Source organism: Lontra canadensis, unplaced genomic scaffold, assembly GCF_010015895.1.
Source record: "Lontra canadensis isolate GAN:19392208 unplaced genomic scaffold, GSC_riverotter_1.0 scaffold28, whole genome shotgun sequence".
In the NCBI taxonomy this organism is placed as follows: Eukaryota; Metazoa; Chordata; class Mammalia; order Carnivora; family Mustelidae; genus Lontra; species Lontra canadensis.
Window position 1 is genome coordinate 2,151,138 of NW_022631022.1, and position 20,579 is coordinate 2,171,716.

The 20,579-nt window shown below is 52.2% G+C and overlaps 1 protein-coding gene across 1 annotated transcript in view; it reads right to left on the minus strand.

Moving 5' to 3' along the window:
- SMAD3 (SMAD family member 3) overlaps positions 1 to 17,349 on the minus strand; it is a 113,399-nt gene extending 96,050 nt beyond the window's left edge. The window contains exon 1 of the mRNA XM_032864632.1: positions 16,946 to 17,349. Coding sequence (XP_032720523.1) covers positions 16,946 to 17,151 — 206 coding nt within the window. The 5' untranslated portion in view covers positions 17,152 to 17,349. The remainder of the gene's footprint in view (positions 1 to 16,945) is intronic.
- Positions 17,350 to 20,579: the final 3,230 nt, after the last annotated feature.

Consider the following 20,579-nt stretch of genomic DNA (forward strand, 5'->3'; position numbering starts at 1 on the left):
GTGCCTAGACGCAGCGGAAGCGCGCTTTGGGCTAAGTGGGAATTGCTCTCTGATTTCCCCTGGCCAAGGAGCAAGGAGGGGATCCCCATCAGGCGGGCCTCATTCCAGCACAAGCCAGAAGCGTCAGAAAGGCAGAAGTATGCATGACTGTCCAAGTCAACTGTGCATTTACAACTGCCAGGCCACCGCAGTGTCTGGTCCCACCACCACTGCCGACTAAAGATGCTTAGTAAATTTCTGGGGAATTCGACAGGGATTATGATGGAACTAAGTGAGATCATTAAGGAGGAACGGGCCACATCTGAAGGTAGAGCATAAGATGAAAGCTTTAATTCGTCCCCCTAGGAAAACACGAGCATCCAGAAAACAGCACAGGGGCACCTGGATGGCGCAGTTGGTTAAGCATCCAACTTTTGCTTTCAGCTCAGGTCGTGATCTCAGGGTCCCGAGAACGAGCCCCAAGTTGGGCTCCCGGCTCACTGGGGAGTCTGCTTGAGCTTCTCTCTCCCTCTGCCCACCCCCCACTCCACATGCACGTGCACGCACTTGCGTTTACTATCTCTCAAAAATAAATAAATAGGGGCATCTGGGGGGCTCAGTCGGTTGGGCATCTGCCTTCGGCTCAGCTCATGATCTCGGGGTCCTGGGATCGAGCCCCGGTGTCGGGCTCCCTGCTTAGTGGGGAGTCTGCTTCTCCCTCTGACCCCTACCCCAACTCATGCTCACTGGTGCTGTCTCTCATATAAATAAAATCTTAAAAAAATAATATATTAAAAAAAAAGAAATCTAAAAAACAAACAAACAAAACAGCCAAGGCCAGAGGCCAAGGAAGAAAGAGAGGACAGAGAGGAGTCAGAAAACATGATAGTTGATTTAGAGCTCTGGGATTCTCTCGAGCCTCTCATTTTGTAGCTGCAAAAACAGATACCCAGAGAAGCCAGGCTGACCTTCCCGAATTCACAAAACCAACCTCCACCAGGGAGTGGCCAAGGACCCCTCGGTCTCACAATAGGTCCTCTCAACAGGATCCAAAGACTATATTGCCTCCATGTGCGCCTCTGTCTGTCTTCTCAAGGATTCAACACTTCGTTATACCTGAGGCCCCGAGAGGAATGAAAACCAGCGTAGGCTGTGGGAGGAGGACAGAAAGGAAAAGCACAGGTTCAATTCCAGGTGTAGCTGGGACGTTCCGGCGCTGACATCCAGAGCACAGTGGTACGGAGGGTCTCTAGCTATGGAGAAAGACACAGAGCTGGGGGGGGGGGGCACCACCACTGTGAAACCCAGGGAGGGAAGCAGCATGCACGGCAGTCTGGCTCCAGCCCGGCTGGGGTAGCCCGCTGTCCAGCCCGTGGCTTGATTCTTTTCATGACCGAAGTGAAGGCCGATAGACAAATAAATAAATAAATAAATAAATAAAATAAAACTAAAAACACGGTGGCCAAAAGTTGACATTCAAAAGGATTCTTGGATCAAAGTCCCTTTGTGAGTACTGTTATTCTACCCTCCTCCTAACGGTAACCACTTCCCACATGAGCCCCAGTAAGGCAACCGTGCAGCCCACAAAAGAGATAGAAATATGACCACACTTCCCTCTTATAAACAGGCGATGGTAAACATCTGAGACCACTGGTCCACAGCCGTGGTTAAACAAAGGGCTGGGGGTACCCTGGGATGGCAGTCGGGCCCTCCACCTCCGCACACACTGACTTTCCCTCTGCGAGTGGGGAGCTCGGGCTATTAACTTCAGAACCAGAGCTGATCTAACAGGTCCAGCCTCACATGGGGACAACTTAGTTCGGCTTCAAGGCCGGCATCACCTGGCCACGACTCCTGGAAACTCAGGAATTTTCAAGAAAAAGGAGCTGCTTTGGTTCTAGGCCTACCCTCAAAGGTGCCTCTCTGTGGGGAACCGTGTTAACAGAGCAGAAGGATGACGTCACGTGTTTACTGAGGTGTGCAACACGCCCCCCGACACGTGGATCAGTAGCGGTGACAGCTTCCCTTTTTTTTTTTAAACAATAAAAGCAAAAAAACGGCAACTCTTTCAATCAAGCAAGAAAAACAGGCAAACCTCAAGCAAACATCTTTAATTAGCTTTGAGATGTTCCCCGGGGTCCCGAGTTATCCCAGCATCTAGATCAATAGGAAAATTAAACATGAGGCCTTGGGACGGGCTCTTTTTTTTTTTTTTTTTTTTTCCTGAATTGGAATGAAAACACACTTGCCGACCTGAAGTCAAGTTATTAGCTTTCTGTGACAGGAAGACTGCAAGGCATTCCATCTCTGCAGAAAGTTCCATCAGAAAACAACAAAAAATTACATAAATCAGGCAGCACTTTTGTCTTTAACCGCTACAACATTTATAGAATTCTCATTTCTTCATCTATATGCTTTCAGAGAAAGTTTCCAGCAGATTCAAAGCCAGTGAGACTCCCAAAGACACTGAGCATGCCGTTAAAATGCACCTGGTTTTGAAGCCAGAATACCACAAGAACCTTTAGAAAATTTCCCCTGGGGGCAGGAGGCTCTTAGCTCTGTGCCTTTCCCCCATTGCACACCCAAGGGCAAGTTTCTGCCTTCCTTTTGTCAACAGGAAAACAAGACTGGAGTGGAGGAGACAGAAGTCTGAACTGCTTAAAGCCACCTGGCTTGGGTCACAAGATGCCACCCTCAGGCACAGCTTTCCGAGGCCTCAAGGGTCTTCCCTGTGAGTCACCCAGCTATTTGTCTCCCCAAACCCTCGATCTCTGCCACTGCTTCCAAAGACGCCGCATGGCACACGGCCATGGGCCACACGCTAGAGGCTCTCCATCACTTAATTGTTTCTCCGTCTCCTCTGGACTCTAAGCTCTGTGGGGGCAGGAACTGCTCCCACAGTGGTTTCCACCACAACCTCAGAATTTAGCAAGACATCGAGTGAGTGCTCAGGAATCCGCTCAGAGAAGGTAATCAGGAATCAGCACGTGCTAACTGAAATTTACCAAGTGCCTAGCAGGGACTGAGCACAGTAATGAGTCAAACAGTCCACATCCACGACTCCAAGAGGCTTCTCACAAGCCATTACTTGTGCCATGACTGCACCGGACACAACGCTGGCCAGTGAGGTCCCAGAAGGCTCTTCCTGGACAGAGACCCCCAACGAGAAGAGGCCTTTTCTGCCCCCTGGACATGTAAGGAGGGTCATGCCTGAAGCAGCCGGGGCCATCATGGGACCCAGGGGGTGGAGCTTGAAGGCAGAACCCCTCAGGCTGAAGACGGGTCAAGCAGAAAGATGGAAGGCTCCCAAGTCCTTGCTGATGCCTGAACCCTCCCCACCTCCTGACTTAGAGAAAATAAACCTCCCCACTCCTGAAGGTGGTACATGGGTTTCAGGTGACTTGCAGCCCAAAGTACCCCAATGCAGTGAGTCTGGCCCCAATACGGACAGAGGATTGGGGATAGACCAGAGAGGGAAAGGCCAACTGGCTTAGTGTGGTACCAGGCACGAGGGACCGTGGGCCTCCGCTATGGAGGAAAGGGCTGGAACGTTCCGGATTGCTGGAGCCCGGCAACAGACTGCCTGCCGCCTTACCCACGAGATGGCCTGGTCATCTCCATGGAGCCGAGGGCCCAGTTCCCACGATGTCTCCCCGAAGAACCAGAACATAAATAATTAATACTCCCTGCCCATACTCACCCACACACATGCCTCCTTGTGTCTGTGAGGCAGAGAAAGCAGCGGGGCGGGAGGAAGGGGGGGATGCGTCTTGTGCTATTTATAAGACACAGCATAGCCACAAAGGATGACGACCAGAGCTCCACATTATCAGCTCAAGTTCTCCAAGCAAATGCCGCCAAGCTCGGCTTGACTTTACACTTCCCTTTTCTCAGCCTGTGACTGGTCCTCTCTGTCACTCCAGCTGCTCTCCTTGGAGCTCCTGAGACAGGGCCTGGCCTACCGCAGCCGTGTGCTGGGAGAACATAGGGGACTCACCTCTCCAGATTTCCGACAAATTATTTGGGGCAAGAGAAGATCACAGGAACAAATCCTGAGAACACAAAGCAGCGGTGGAATGGCTCCGAGCCCTTCCCTGTCCTCTGCGGAATTCCACTGGCGGAGGGGTTATGTGGGGCCACGTGCTTCACAGAGGCCCTGGCACATGCCATGCATTTAACACAATCAAAGAGAAAGAGAAGGCATGCTTGCTGTTATTTTTAATTCCTTCCTCAATGCCTTCCAAAATTCCTCAGCAGAGGGATTAGCCACTAAACTTGCACCAGCCGCAGGCTAGTGGGATCCTCAAGGCCTCTAAAATGGAACGGGGGAGCGGGAGAGGTCAGCTTCCAGAAGTCTCTGCTCCTGGCCGTTAAATACCATCTCAGTCTCACTGGGCCTGAGGGCATCTCCTGGGTTTCCAAGGGACGAGGCCTGTAGAGGACAGCAGACCTTCTCCAGCCAGACAAATGCCTTACACCGTCTCCCCGCGGCAACCCCTAACCCTGCCCTCTGTCCCCTTCCCTCCGGACTAACCATCAGCCGAGCCAAACGTTCCCTAATTCTGCTCCACTTAAGGAAGCTCTAGCGCTAATGTGATTCTTTCTAAGGCCTCATCCAGTTTTCAAATATTGTGTTGCCAACTTGCTACACAGGCAAAGTCACTTCCCTGGGACTCACAGTAAGTAAGCCAGACAGTCCCTTACCTTTAGTGGTACCATAAGAACTGGCTGATCTAACGCTCCCAGTTACCTTGCCCGGTGGCATAACCATGGCCACAGAGGTAGGGGGCTTGAGGCCGCCTGTTTGCCCAGGTTTGGCTGGACAGTCTGGGCTTATGCTCGCTTTGGGGCCCTAATTAATAACAGCACCGCCCCCTTTTCACTATTAGAAGTGTCCTGGTCTGTTCAATAAATTCTATTGTCACTCTCCATTCTAGAAGGGCTGATAGAGCTTCTGAGGCAAATCCAGCGCCATCTCTTATCATGGTACCTAAAACAACATACCTAGGCCATCACCTGCTTATGAGGCTGAAAACGGTAAGAATGGTAGCCCCTTGTGGGGGAGCTGGCGTGGGGAGCAGACAGCCAGAGTCGGGAACCAGAGATCTGAGCTCAGACTTCTGCTCTGCTGTTGACCCCTCAAAGCCTCAGCACCCTCCTCTGTGACCGTGAGTAACCCATCCTTCTCAGAGTACGGCAGATGGGGAAAGAAGACCAACTAGTTGATCGGTGGCCCATGCTAGCCTCGGGCATACAGTCAGCACTCGGTTCACGCTGTCCCACCCCCAGGGGAGAGGGGTCAGGTGACCGGCCCCAGGTCAACACTGCCGAGTCAAATCCTCAGGAAGGGCCCAGAGCATCAGTTCGCGGAAGCTTCTGGCACTGCCACCTCCCCAAGCATGCACATCCTGAGTTCATACTCCAACTGAATAGTGTGCATCCTTTGTGATTTTTCTCGAAAGGCCTTTGTGAAAATCTGGGTGTGAACTCACAAGCCTCAGTCCGTCTCTCTCAGAAAGCATCTTTAGCGATATGACAGAGCCACGCTTCATAAAGAAATAGCAAATGACGCTGTAATATTTTCCAGTCTGCAAGTGCTCTGAATGCATAGCTTATCCACACAAATAATGTCAACAGTCCTACTGAGGAAGGTATTATTGTTCCCGTTTCACTGATGAAGAAAGGAGGCTCAAAGAAGCGAGGGGACCCGGCCGTGTCACCAAAGCAGCGAGTAGGGGAGCAGAGGTCTGAACGTGCATCTCCCGAGCATAAACCCAGAGCTCTCCTCAGTTGTCTGCTGTCCCTTTAGAAGCAAAGCTCCATGGGTATCTTCAAAAATGGTCCACAAACCACGAGCAGTCTGTGGACACAAAACTATCTTCTGAAAACCTGTCAGCGTCCACTGACAGCATCCCACAGAAAGCGGACTCCAACCACATACGGTAAGTTGTACCCAATCTCTAAATGGTCAGCAGGCCCTCTGCTTGCTCTCAGGGCTGACAGAAATGAGCAACACGGGGGCACCTGGCGGGCTCAGTCGGAAGAGCATGGGACTCTTGATCTCAGGGTTGTGAGTTCGAGCCCCACACTGGGTGCAGAGATTACTAAGAAACATAAACTTTTAAAAAAAGAAAAGAAATGAACAACGCGGACTTAAGTAAACGATGCTGTTCTCTAATTAGGGAATATAATCTGTTTTTTTAAGACACTGAAACAGCATTCTATGAATCTGCAGGAGAGAAGGGAGGCATGCTCGCCGACTGCAATGTGGTCGGGAAGTGGAAGGCCTGCTGGCCTAGATGGTCATCAAGGAAGAAACCAAAGAACCCTGTCTGGGGACATTCCGCCCAAGGCGCTGGGCCAGGCACACGGGACACCATGGGGTACGCCGAGATCTGGTCTCGAGGCCTTTGCTTGAAGGGACCAGGCACCACTCGGCTCACTTTCCCAAGGAATCCGTGGGAAGAGGCAAGCGTGACTCACCAGCTAATTACCTGAACACTCGGGCTCCCAGAGCCCTCCTGGCTGGACAGCTAGTCTTCTCCCCTGAGAACGAACAAAACACTATTTTCACCCGGCCCAGACATAGCCTAAAGCTGTCCATGTGGTTGTGTGAGGGATTAGGACTCTAACCTGGGTAACTCAGGCAGAAAAGCTTCTGCTACAAGCCCCAGGGTCGGGGAGGAAATGAAGTCCCAATCCAGCGGTGGCTTGGACCCCTACTTGAAAATCCCCAAAGTGCTCAAGAGCAAGGTCCAAATGCCAAGCCTGGACTACTGAAGCCTGGCCAACAAGCCCTCCATGGCCTGGCCACCTGGAAATCTCCTCCAGCGCTCCGTCTGGCCAGTGTGCCAGGCAGCCTTCACCCCATGTGCATGCTCTATCCATCCATCGAGGTCCTGCTGGAGAACCACCGCCTCTGGGAAGCCTCCTGCCTTCCCCCCAAAAAGAGAGCTGCTCTTCCTCTGGGCTCTCAAGTCAATACTGATGTGACCTTTATGAGAGCATCTGTCCCACAAACCCTCCCTAACAGTGGTCAGTGGGACCTGTCCTGCCTCTATACAGCTCAGAGATAGGACCTCACCTCTATGTCTCCATATCCCCTAAGGCCCAACACAATGTCAGTGCCCAGTAAACACATCAGCAAACAAATGCACCAGCGGCCGTCCTGCTCTCCACCCCACTTCTGAGACCAGCAACTACAACACATATTGCCTTCTCCCTGAGTTGTAATCCACTTGGATCCAGGTTCAAGGGGAAGGAAATCAGTCTCCGTGGAAGTCCCCAGAGCCTTGTCCATACAGCGGTACCACCTAGGCTGGGCCTCAGTCGTGGCCCCACAATAGAGAGGAGGTGCTAGAAACAGACCCGGCTCCCCCACTGGTGGGTCCTAAGCAGAGGATGTGCAAAGGTCCACATGCTATAGGTCCTGTTCGAAAGATAGAAGTCAAGGTTACAAACCGATAAATAGAATATATTCTCTCCTTCTACCCTGCCAAATACCTTAATGCAACCTTGGAAGGCCAGCTTTGCATTTAGAGTTCCCTGGCCCCCTGGGTTTCACAGGGGAATGTGGACATTCAGGGAGAACAGGGCCCAGATGCCAGCCTACCCCCAGCACCATCACACATACTGACCGGCTTCATGCACACCCATACAGACGCCACAAGTGTGAATTCCATCTGACTCCTCCAACCCCCTGCCCTGCACGCCTTGTCAGAACCTTAGGCCCACGGGCACACACATGTCCATGGCCAACGCAGTATGCCCTCCCTGGGGCAGATGGATCCAGGAAAGGCCCACACAGGACTTGGAAGCAATCTTGAGATGACCGAGGCAGGGAACTGAAGGGTCAGGACCCAAAGCATAGCCTGGAAGGAGGAGGTGTGGGCCCTAGATGGGCCACCCCTTGACCCTACAGCTCTGTCACGTGAGCGGGAACACCCCCAGAAGGAGGACCAAAGCCCGGTCCTGTAGGCAGGAGTCCTCTCTTGTGGACACCTAAGGGCAGTCAAGGGCACCACTGCCCGCATCTACACAGCCAGTGCTGACCATCCTTACTCAACCACCAAGCCGAATGGTGAAGTGGTGGTTGGGACCAGAACTGCTTTCCAACCTGGTCTCAAAAAAAAAGAAAAAGAATAAAAAAAAAAAAAAAACCAGCAACAACAAACATCCTGCACTTGCACACACTTACCGGCTGGCTATCGGTGACAAGGGTGTGAGTCACAGCATCTCTGCTTTGGGAGCCGGCCCATCCCCCGCCCCAGGAGCCCTGATTCATCAAAGTTTGTTTTCAATACTATTATTTTTAGTCAACCAAACAATTTTTTAAATGACAATAAAGAGGGGGATGGGGAGAGGGAGGGCAGAACCACCCAAGAATATGAATTGTTTCTCTTTCAGTGGCTGGCCTAGCCCTCAACCAACCAGTGGCATGCTTGGGGGCCCTCGCTGGGCTGGGGGGCGGGGATTCTGTCACTATGGGAACTGAGGTTCTCCCAAGGGTGAGCTCTGAGAGCAAGGTGGGGGGAGTCCTCTGCTGCAATCGACTGCCACTCTCTGTCAAATATCCCTCCTGAAAGGGAAAGGGGAGTGTTTACTGCGCACCTACTATGGGCCATGAGCTGCAAATGTGAGACAAGGGCTTGATCTCTCTTACCTCATTTGGGTTGACGTATTGCGGTCCCATCCCCATTTTACAGATAAGGAAACAGGCTCAAGAAATTGAAGCAAATGTACCCAAGTTTGCCACAGAGCCAGCAACTGGCAGACGCAGACCCAGGCTTGTCAGACTCCAGCGCCCTTAGCTCTTTCTTCATTACCAGGCTTTTCCTGTCTACCCACGCCCACCCCATCCCCACCCCTGCTCCCCAGGTAATATTTTAAGTATCTGTTGGGTTAGAAATAAATGGCTACATGCAAAATTTAAAGGGACAGCAGGATAAACCAACTCACCCAGCCCTCCCATGCACACAGAGAAATAAGGCTCACCTTGAGTCTGAATTCAACAAGGGTCAGAGAGACTTTACAACGGGAAAGATTTGAAGCAAAAGAAAAAACCCAATTTCCATCGTCAGGGCCTGCTTTCAGCTGCTTGTAGCTACTCAAAAAGTCTTTTCTGGATCCATTACTCCACAGTTGGGCTTAGCCCAGAGGTGATTTTTTAAGGAAAAAATGCTTTTGGCATTTTTGAGCCGTGACAGCGTAAAAACAGACCTTTAAAACACACACACCCAAAAAGCATCACTATTTTCAAGAGTCCAGTCTAAAAGGAAAAAAAAAAAAAAAGGTGACACCTCAGAGCTACAACTTGGCTTGGCAATCGGTGATGGAACAAGGAGCAGCCAAAGCAACCAGATTTATAGCTCTGGAGGTTTCAGAGGTAAACCCGTACACAATGTGTCTTACACAGCGCTCTCGTCCTTTGCTGAGCAGAGCAGTAAGGAGAAAAACTTGCCTGATGTTAGCATGGAGGTCCAGGGGTTACAGAAAAAGTACTTTTTCAGGGGGAAACTCACTTTTCATTCCCTGGCTGGGGTTTCAACTTGTAACCTCCACATTGCCTAACAAAAGGCAAAATGCTTTCAAAAAGTATAGCCTTTCTTTATATAGATGCTTGAAAATAAATAAAAGAGGCTTCCTGGGTAAGCTCTGACATATGAGCAAACATTTTCCACAGGTATCCTTTAGAATGCCCACCTCTTCACAGGTCGCCATTTTTAGGCATCTGTGGTCATTAATGTCTGTAAACTTCTGGCTCTGAAAATGGCCAAAAATAGCAACAAAAGGAGAAAAATTGCTCAATGCATCTCAAGACACATAGCCTTCATGTCTCTAGCCTCGAATTTGGTCATTTTTATATTCCTTGGTAGTTAAATTTCGGGGATTTAGATTGAAAGAGTTAAGGGAGAGAGAGGGAGGAGAGAAGGGTAACAAAATCAAAATTAAGACTGGATTGTAGTTTTATTACTTTCACTTGTATAAATTAATTGACTGACAGGCTCTCAGGACACTAATAATCAAGAAAGACCTGTGATGTGTTATTCAACTGAATGCATCCAAAGGAGAGCTCCTGAAATGCTCGCATGAAAACCACTTTAGTGTTAGGCCCTCCAATAACACTTTGCTCACCTATGAACTGGGAACATCTGAGGCCCAGAGATGTTAAGCAATTTGCCCCAGGTCACACAGCCAATCCAAAACAGAGCTAAGCCTAGAACCTAACCCAGGTCTGCTGACTCCTGCCTCCAAAAAGAACCCCAAAGCCCTGTTTATAACGAATTTTTCTTTGAAGCATTTCTGGGGAGAAAAAGTCTGCTAAACAAACTTCAGCCTAGTCCAGAATTAGCCAAACTTCTTAATTAATAGGCTTCGACTGTGTTTTCATTTTCAATTGAGTCTCTGTCAAAACATTCTGCAGCAGATACGGCTGTGGCTGGCTCTGTTTACAGCAGAGGCCTCGGGTAATCACCAGCGAATAGGGTGACCTGTACTACAGATTTATTATTTCTAAAACCATTAAATAAATAAAAACAAAGAATACCGTTACACACTCCCGCACACAGGCACACACACACACACATGCAAATCCCCTTTGTCAGGAGTCCGTAAACTGTAGAGCTCGAGCGATTCCGCTCTCCAGTATCAAGAAAACAGTATTTTCAAATTCACCAGGGGGAACACCTAGGGCATTATTACAAATCCAAAGAACCCACATTGGCAGCCGGTGGACTAGAAGCTACCAGACGGTAGGGGTGGTGCCAGTCTTCTTTACTCTGTCACTCCTGCCCCCTAGCATAGCGTTTGGCTCCAGGGACGGACGATGCAGGAAAGCAGAAAAAGGAAGGGGACGAGTTCTCTGGGGATCGTGGTTCTGAAACTTGGCACAGAGTAAAATGAGAAACCAAATTTTTGGCGGGTGGGGTTGATATGGCCATTTCCAACTGTTTCCAGGATCCACTGGGCGTGAAGGTGGAGACACGTTGAAGGCTCCGTGGCCAAGAACTGCTCAGTGGTCAGCAGACGAGTCCCTGCTCCCTCTGGGGGAGTGGCTAGTACCATCCAACTGGGCCTCAGCCATTCCCACCTACACCAGGAAGTAAAACCTCCCAGCCCCAGACGCAGAGAAGGACAAAAAGTTTATTAGGTCTAATCATGAGCCTTGTTAATCTCCCCTTTAGGAGGCTGGGGGGAGAAGCGGAATAAAAAGATGGGAGAATAAGGTAGTGGGAATGAAGTCTGATTTCAATTTTTAAAGCCAGCGCTGCCTGGCCCTATTTATTTCATAAAGGAGCTCATGCAGAACAATGGCTGTATTGTGCGTTACATGGCATTAAAATCCCCTAATAAATTAACAAGGGAAAATTAATGGTCGCTCGGTCCATTAAATCATGTTAATTTTATTTCTGTTAAAATAATACAGCAATTACAAGTTTACATTATTAAACCAATATTTATTTTTCAAGAACTCATTTTAATTGGATTTCTGATGTGATAAGCTTGAGCCACATTCTCTCAATTTCATCGGCTTCTTGCGTTTCTCATCAGAACTAAATGACTACTGTATTGGCTGACTTTCTTCCACGATTAAAATGGTCTCTTGAAACTTGACATCCTTGTGAAGACTTAAAAAAAAAAAAAATAGATCATTCAAATCTCTTATGTCCACGCAGAAACTCAGGCTTACAGGATTCAGTTCAGCAAGTGTTAACCAGAGACCCAGAAAGCCAGGTCACACCAGAATGCTGAAATTCTAAGTATCCACGATAATCAACAAGTTACCCAGTGTTTACTGACACTCTTTGTTACATTCTGAGCCAATATATCTAAAGTCACTGTTCCCACGGAGGAAACCTGAATTTCAGGTTTGCAATACTAAATTACTTCTTACTTCGACGAGAGAATGCTGTAAGTGGAGTAAATACTGCACACCGGTCACTGACCCTGCCATGCAGGCCACGAAGTAACATTTTTAAAATAGCACTCAGTTTAGCAAAAGACCAAAAAGATAAAGACATCCTCATTCTCGGAGACCCGTATCACCACGTACCCACAAGGTCACGTGATCATGTTTGTAGTCCAGAAACTTCCTTTGGATAATAATTCCTCGCATTGACCCTTCCCTCCTCTCCCCACCCCCTCCCACAGAATTATCAGTCTGTGCCCATGTCCCTGGGCACTTTGTCCATCCCTGGGCTGTAGCACATTTCCTGTATCTTTGGCCAAGTCCGTCTCCCCACACCCCCACCCCTGGACAGGGAGCTCCTTAAGCACTGGAGTCCTGCCTTGCGAATGGTACTAGATATTTAACAAATGAGTGAATAATTCAGTTAGAACGAGTGATAAACACAGAAGCCTGAATACGTCACACGTATCTGCCAAACTCCCTGGTCTACAAAATATTTCCATAGGCCTTCTATCTGCCTGATTTCACAGGTGCAGACGAGAAGGCTCTGAAACATTAAAGGGAACTCCTCAATCCATCGAGATAGGAAAATGGTAAGATCCAGGACTTGAATTCTTTTTCTTTTTTTTCTGGCAAAAACAGATGGCGGACATTATTTTGTTTTCTAGCAGGGACTTCCACGATATTTATTTATTTATTTATTTATTTATTTATTTATTTTTTTTTTTTAAAGATTTTATTTATTTATTTGACAGAGAGAGATCACAAGTAGACAGAGAGGCAGGCAGAGAGGGAGGGAAGCAGGGTCCCTGCTGAGCAGAGAGCCCCAATCCCAGGACCCTGAGACCACGACCTGAGCCGAAGGCAGCAGCTTAACCCACTGAGCCACCCAGGCGCCCCTTCCACAATATTTAAAAGACACATTATAGTCCCCAGCCCCCACCCTCAAGTCACTCCATGCTAGAACTCATTTTTCTTCTGATGGTGGGGGGCGGATAAAAAAGCAATAGCAGTTAGACCCTCATATAATGCCTTGTTAATCCTTCCCTTATTGAAGTGGAAGCTCCTCTCAGGCAGGAGCCACCTCAGATTTACCTGGGCATCCTCTCCCACTGCCTGGAATATTGACTCAGACCTGGGAGGGGGCCAAGAACCATCAATGAATCAACAAGATCTAACCCCGTAGCCTCTGATCAGGAACTGGGAGCAAAGAGCTGTCTGTAAGATACACTAGCCCAAACATTCAACTCCTGGGTGCAAGCGGCAAGTTCCAAGGTTCCAAATGCCAAGGGAACACCAAATGTCTCCAAGATTCAGCCAGAGCTCGAAGCCAGCCCCCGGGGGCAGCTTCTGTGGTCTCCGGGGCCCTTCCTGTCCCCAGCTCCCTGTGTGAAATGTCCTTCATCAAGGTTAACCAGAGAAAGGAGTGGACGGACAGCTTCCCTGGCAGCTGGAGGTGGGCTTGCTTCCTGAGGGACCAGAGTGGTGCTCTGAGCAGCAGCGAGGGAGGTGGGTGGACAGGAGATAGTGAGGTCAAGAGGGTATTAAAAAGAAGCCACTCTTGCAGCCCTGGTCATAGGTCTGCCCCCAGACGTCTGAGAAAGGAGCCTTAAAGATGACGATCTTTTTCCTTTCTCCCTAGGGGGAGAGGAGCCTGGCAAATTCCAGGTGGTGAACAGGAGGAAGTCATGTTCAAAGAATGGAGTCACAGAGGAAGAGGAGATGGCACGTGTCAGACCTGCTGTCTGGTTCAATTCCCCCATTTTCCTCTGGATGTTGACACAAGAAAGCCCAGATTCCCTCCCAAACCAACCAGACTGGAAGCCTGGTCCAGCTCCCAACAACCAGGCCAAGGCATGGAGCCCGTCGGTAGAAGGACAGTTACCAGTGTCCATCAAAACAAGTTATTCTCAAGTGTGCCTGGCCCGATCACTGACCCAGCATGAGCATACCTTCTCTTCCTCTCCGTGGTAAAGCTAGGACTCCATGCTTCCCAGCTGGCCAGGAAGATGCCTGCTGCCTTACTCAGATACTTGGGCAGGTGACGGGTAAGATGCTGTTATACAACTTGTCTAAGTTCTGCCCAGACTGCCAGACCTCAGAGTCTCCGGATAGCCTCTCGCCTGGTGAATCTAAATCAAGCTCTTACCACTTCCTTGGCACGGGTCTCTTTCACATTCTTGGTATCAGTAAGCCTGCATCGCTCCAGCTCTCCTGATCGCCGAGACAGGTTACAGCCGGCGTTAACACAAGCAAGCCTGCTGTCTAGAAGACCCTAGGATACTGCTGTCCTTGCCAAAGGTTGCTGATGTTGATCATGATTACACATTAGCCAAAACACGCTTGTCAAATCTCCCCAGACTGAGGTCTCCTGAAACCCCAGGGTAGTTTTAACCACTCAGTGCCCCATCCCCCTCCACACACCATGGGATAACTAGGTTAAACATCACCCTTGGTCAGCTCTCCAAAGCCCTCGTTATACAAGGTAGTGTAGAGACAGCAGACAATTTGACAAACACCACCACCGCACTCTTTGGGGCTTAGCAGACACACTGATATCACCAACGTGGAGGCCAGCTAGACACCTCCCCAAGACATGGCCTTTAGTTTCCTGCCCACGACCAAAACAGTGGCAGCCGTTGCCAAGGGAGACAAGGTGACCCAGAGGCGTGGGCACAAAATCCGGGGATGGAAATCCATTTTGTCTGGATCCACCCAAGCAACTGGGTTTCCCGGAGAAAAGATTAAAAACAAAATCTACCTTCCTATTCCACCCTTGCTAGGCAGGTGGAAGATACCGCACTCCTAGCAGAGAGTCGTGCAAAGGCCAGGTGCAAGTCAGCCTGAACTCAGAAAAGTCCAAACTGTTCCTATGCCTCACGCTGTGGAGGACTTTGGAAGAGTCCTCAGCTGAGCTTCCCTAGAGGGTAAAGCCCAACCAAGGCAAGAGAAAGCAAGGGATCTCTTTCAAGCAGTCACCAACCCAGACAGAACATCACCAACCTTACCAACAGTGATCCACAGCTGCCCCTGCCCCAAGCTAACTATGCTCTAGCATTCAGCAAAGAATGTATTCAAAACTTTGGAAGTAGAGAGCAGCCTGCAGTAGGAAAAGGAGCACATGTGGTCAGAGTCCCAAGTCCACTGGGCCAACCCTTTTCATCTCCCTCCTCCAGTTTTCTCAACTTTAAAAAGGAGACACATGTGCAGTCTGACGGCCTTATCTATTTTCCAGGAGTTTCTTTCTTGGTCTCATTAAGACCATGTGAAAGTGCTTTGTAAACTATAAAGCACTTTACGCAGCTGCTCATTTTATAACTAATGCCTTTCTTTTCTTTTCTTTTCTTTTTTCTTTTCCTGTTTCAAGGCACAAAGCACTTGTCCTCAATGCACCCAGACAGATAAGAAGGCACGTTTGCACACCCCTCCCCAGATGCGAGAAGTATGACACTCATTCACCCTACCCCTGCCCCCCTAACCAAAGGAATAAAGAATTCAGAACCAGAGCTGGGCCCAGAATCCAAGGCTCACGACCCCATCACATCACACCACCGCCTCTGAATTCAATTCTGGCTCCTGATCACAGGCCCAGGGTGCACTTCCCAGACGACACACCACCTTCCCTCCCCTTTATTGACTGGATCCACCCAGTTAAAAAAAAATACTACTTTTTAAGCCAGCTCTCCCACCATATGTGGCATTTATTTCCAGAGGAGGCCCGTTCTGGGTTCCTGTGGACAGATGTTGCTTTGTGCCTGCCTCACACGGCTGGCAGGCCGTGTACAGCTGCCCCAAGCAGGTGGCCAAGGAGGCAGTCCACTCCTGGCCCAGCAGCAAGGCCCACAATCTCTGCTGTGGGACTCGGGCCCTGCAGACCCTCTGCTCATTCCTCTGCAGCCTGGGACCCCCAAGGACATCCCACCCCTATGCACACACACAAACATCCTTGGTGCAAAGTCAGAATTTAAAGGGGGCCCAGAGGGAGAGACAGGAGGCTAAGGTGTCCCCCCTACCCTGACTCGTGCGCTCTCTCTCTCTCTCTCTCTCACACACACACACACAAATACACACACTTCCCAGCCAGGGGCAGCAACACTAAGAGAAAGCCCTGGGGAGTGAAGTCACTGACCCCTTCCATCAGCCATCTGTGAGCTCCCGCCTGACCTAGCTAGCGCGATGCGGAGGAGAAAGGAGGTCCAGACAGATGGCAAAGCGCTTTGGGAAGGAGGGCTCTGCAGGAATGCGAGGGCCGATGCGAGGCCCACTTTGGGGTGCGCTGTTATCTGATCAACTCGAAGCTCGTTCTCTCCTCCATCAGCCCGCAATCTCAGGCTGAAGGCGGGACAAAACAATCGTCAGGGGAGGGGGAGAAGAGAAGACCCTAACCTCGGCCACTTATCTCTCATTTGAAAGCACTGCGCGGCAACTAAAGTGCGTGTGTGCGGAGGGGGCGGGAGACTGGCACAACCAAGTCTAAAAATACTGGATAAAAATGCTAATCCCGAAGGCAAAGAGAGAACGAAGAAGGAATCTGTCAATCACGAGGCTCCCGCTCCTCACCCACAGCCCCAGCTGTACGGACTGCATTCCTGTTGCGGAGGAAAGAAGTGGGGGGACAGGGCTGAAGGAAAGAAAGGGAGAGACACCACCACCTCCACGAGCGCGGGCCGCGGGGGCGGGAGGCGGCGGCGGAGGAGGGGCTCCGGCCCGCGGAGCTGAACAAAGCGGGCCTCAACTTCTAGCCCGCAGCTCCCGGGAGTGGGGGCTGCCAATTTCAGCAGCACCCGCCTTTCGCGGAGGTGAAACACGAATGTGAGGTCTGGAAGTGAGAGTGCCCCGTGGAAGCCCCAGGCTCTGAATCTTTGCAAATCCAGAGAAGGTTTTGTTTGGGGTCCCCCCCCACCAGCCTCTTCCGGACCGCGCTCCCACTGCCCCCCCTTACACACACACACACACACACACACACACACGAGCCCTTTCGCTCCAACCCCACCCGACCGGCCCCGCCATGCCAGGGGTCTGGGCGGGCGCGCCCCCCGGGTCGCCAGGGCCCCCCACCTGGGGATGGTGATGCACTTGGTGTTGACGTTCTGCGTGGTGATGGCCTTCTCCAGTTCGTCCAGCTGCCCCGTCTTCTTGAGCTTCTTGACCAAACTCTTGACCGCCTTCTCGCACCACTTCTCCTCCTGCCCGTTCTGCTCGCCCTTCTTCCAGCCCAGCAGGCGCTTCACGATCGGGGGGGTGAAGGGCAGGATGGACGACATGGCTGGGGAGGGCGCGCGGGCGGCGAGGGGCGCCCCCGGCGGGGCTGGGCGCGGCGGGGCGCCGAAGGGAGCTCGGCCGCCCAAACTTCGCCCGAACTCCCGGCGAACTTGCCCGTGCTCCGGGCCGGGCCGCGGCGCTGCAGCCAGCGGGGCTCGGCGCGCGGCCCTGCGCCCCGAGCGGTTCCCGCGGCGGGAAGGAGGGCGGCAGGGGAGGCGGGCGGACTGCCGGGTCGGGAAGGCCCCGAACGCCGGGCGGAGGCGGCAGCCGCGAGACTCAGAGTGGCAAAAGAAAGTTTGGGTTTCCGCACGGGGTAGCTGTTTGGGTGCCGCCTCCAGGAAGGAAAGTCCAACCCCCAGCCAAACTTTGCTCGCCTCGCTCGCTTTGATGCGCAGATCCCTCCGCCTCGGCAGCCTCGCTTCCCCGCTCTCCTCCTCCTTCCCGGCTCGCTCCCTCGCTCGCTCGCTCGCTCGCTGGGCCGGCCCGGGGCGTGCGCCGCGCTCCCGCTCCCGCTCCCTCTCCCGCTCCCGCCCGCTCCCAGTCTGCGTTTCATGCAAATCCGCGTGCAGCCTCCTTTCCAAGCGCTGTCACCGCCCCCTCGCCGCCGGGGCTCCCCGCCTCCTCCCCCGCGCCCCGCCGCCTCCGCCCCCGGGCGCCTTGCCCACCCCCAACCTCCGGGAGAGCGCCCGGCCTTCCCCCGCCCGGCGCAGAGCACGCCCACGTGGGCGACCCTGGCCGGCGGCGGCCCTGCCTGGTGCGCGCAGGACCCCGCGCGGCCCGGACCTCGAGTCGGGCGGGCGCCGGGAGGAAGTCGTGGGAACCGAGCTGCGAGAGGGGAGGGCCGGGCTCTTGCCCTGGCGTCCACTCTCTGCACCCACACTCAGGAAGCTCCGTTGCAGTGTCGGGCTGGAGAGGGCCAGACTGGCAGCTAGCGAGCGCTCTCCGGCCAGAGGCTGGCCCGCACCCATGGGGGCACCCGCGTCCGAGAAAGGGCGCGCGGAAGGCTGAGGCCCAGGAAGTCGGGGCGCGCTCTTGGATGTGCGCGGGCTGATGCCGGCCAGGTGCTTTGGCGGCGCCGGAGTCCCTGGAGCTGTTTTTGTTGTGGTGGTTGGGGTTTTGTTTATTGTTTTTTTATTCTCTCCTCGGTGAGATCACACCGGCTGAGAGCCCCCGAGCCTGTGTGCGAAGGAGACAGTTGGGATGGGGGGGGGGGATGGAGATTTGAGGATCCATGGGACTCCCTGGATGATAGCCGGAGCCAGGGGTCCCTTGGGCCTTGTGAATCAAGTCCTGGGCAGAAAATGGGCCTCAAAGACATCTGTTGAGTTCATGAAGGAATGAATGGGGGCGCTTTAGAATTTATCTTGGGGGGAAGAGGGGATTGCATTACTGGGTGTTTTCAATCTTATGATACAAAAAAATCCAAAATTCGACACCCCCAAAACTAGGAGAAAGCTTTGTTTCCAAAGCTGTGAACTCGCAGAAAGTGGGGCAGAGGGGGAGTACTCGGGAGGTTTCTGTATTCAAACTTGGGCTCGGTGGGAAGCAAAGAAATCCCAGGACATTGGGGCGCCTGGGGATTGTCTCCCCACCAGCAGAATTCGGGGCCTTCTAGGCGCAAACCCCACAGTTGCGGTCGGGAGTTATTCCAGACCCTCAGGTCATTTCTCCCGCTGCCCCTCCCCTGCCAGGCCTCTAGCCGGGTGTCTACAGCCTTTGTTTGTTTTTAACAGCAGGAAACACCCCCCCCTCCCCGGTGAGAAAGACGTTATCCGCTAGCGGGTGGGGAGTTACAAAGCTCTGTGAGGTGTGGCCCAATCCACAAAATCCGCCCGGTAGCTGCAGGGGTCCCTGCCTTGGAGAGAACGGCCTCCCACGGGCCCATCGGCTGCCGGGGAGGGCTGTGTTCTTCACACTCCCCTCCTCACTCCCCTGCCGCTTGGCCCTGAGAACCCCTGAACCCCAAGTGGGGCTTTCCCTTTCCTGGCTAGACCTCAGGTCACCTGCAGCCCCTGTAGTGTGAGGTTTCATTCGGTTCCTCCCAGCCCTCATCAGAAAAAAAAGAGAGAGAGAGAGAGAGAGAAAAGGAAACAACAGTCAACATGAATTGGTGGCTTTCTTCATTCCAGGTAACCCAAATGCTGCTTTCTGCTTTAATCCTCAGAACGGCACCCCCAGGGAAGATATCCCGGTGCCTCCCATTTACAGGTGCACATAGAGCCTACAATACTTAACTCGGGTTTCCAAGCTGGGGAGCTGGAATTTGAACCCAGCGCTGGGTGAGGCCGAAGTCCACATTCTTGCCTGTGCCTGCCCCTCGCTGCTTTTCAGAGTCCTGGCCCGAGAAGGTGACATCACGGATAGAGCTCTTTGCAAAACAAAAGTTCTTTACGCAGGTGCACTATTGTGGTCCCGCAAGGAATGTTTGCTCGCTGATTAAATAGGGCTAGAAATAGCTTTCCTCTCAACCTCAGGCGGTGGTCCTTGTGGGAATCTCCTGGGAAAATCTTTGCAAACAGTCAAGGGCTGTTAAGTGACAGAACCACAGCTGGGGGCCCCAGGGGCCGATGCCGTGAAGAGTGGTGTGTGGCTAAGCGAGAAAGTTCTGTTAGACACGCGTCTATAGGATGCCTCTGTGTCACAGCCCTCTCCTTCGTTTCTGGGAAGGCTGAAAAGGATGATGAAGGCCCCTCTCCTCAGGGAGCTCACAGCCTAGAGAAGCCCAAGGCATGGGAGGCGTGTGCCTGGGAGAAGGGGCCCCTGCAGGCATCACCTGCTAGTAAAACCTGAATTCTAACCTGAATATCAAATCATGCCGATGGGACTGCTGTGAGGCCGTCAGATGAACTAAGGGGCCCTCAGGATCCCTCAGTGACTTGACCCGACCTTCCGCCCTGGCTCCCTCCGCCTCATGGAGCCTCTCCTCTCAGCTGTCAGAACGGAGAAAACAGTTGTTACTGTGTAGAGTAGTGAATCCAGAAAAGCATCAAAAGTGCCCTCCTGCGACGCGAACATCTCATTTCACAGAGGCAGAAGCCACGCCTCATGGAGGCAGGCCATGTCCCCCACGGAGGTCAGGAGCCAAAGAGATCGGGAATTAAGCAGAGTGGAAGGGCCTGGTGTGGACCTAACTCTAAAACCATGGTATGGGAAGAGCTCTTCTTCCAGTGCTCCCATTTTCCCAAGGGGAGGAAATAACTAGTCAGCAGCGAGTTAGCATGGCTGACATACACTTTCTCGCACTTCTTCACAAGCTGTCATCCGCGTGACAGGCACAGTCGTGCGTGCAGAAAAACAGGGCCAGATCCACGTGTGAGTCCAGCAATGCCATTTCGGGGCTAGTCCTTTCTCCTCTGGGCTCAGTCTCTCCACAAGAAGAGTTGAGGGGCTAAGTCCAGTTTCAACCAAGCAGCAAGGAGGGCTGAGGAAC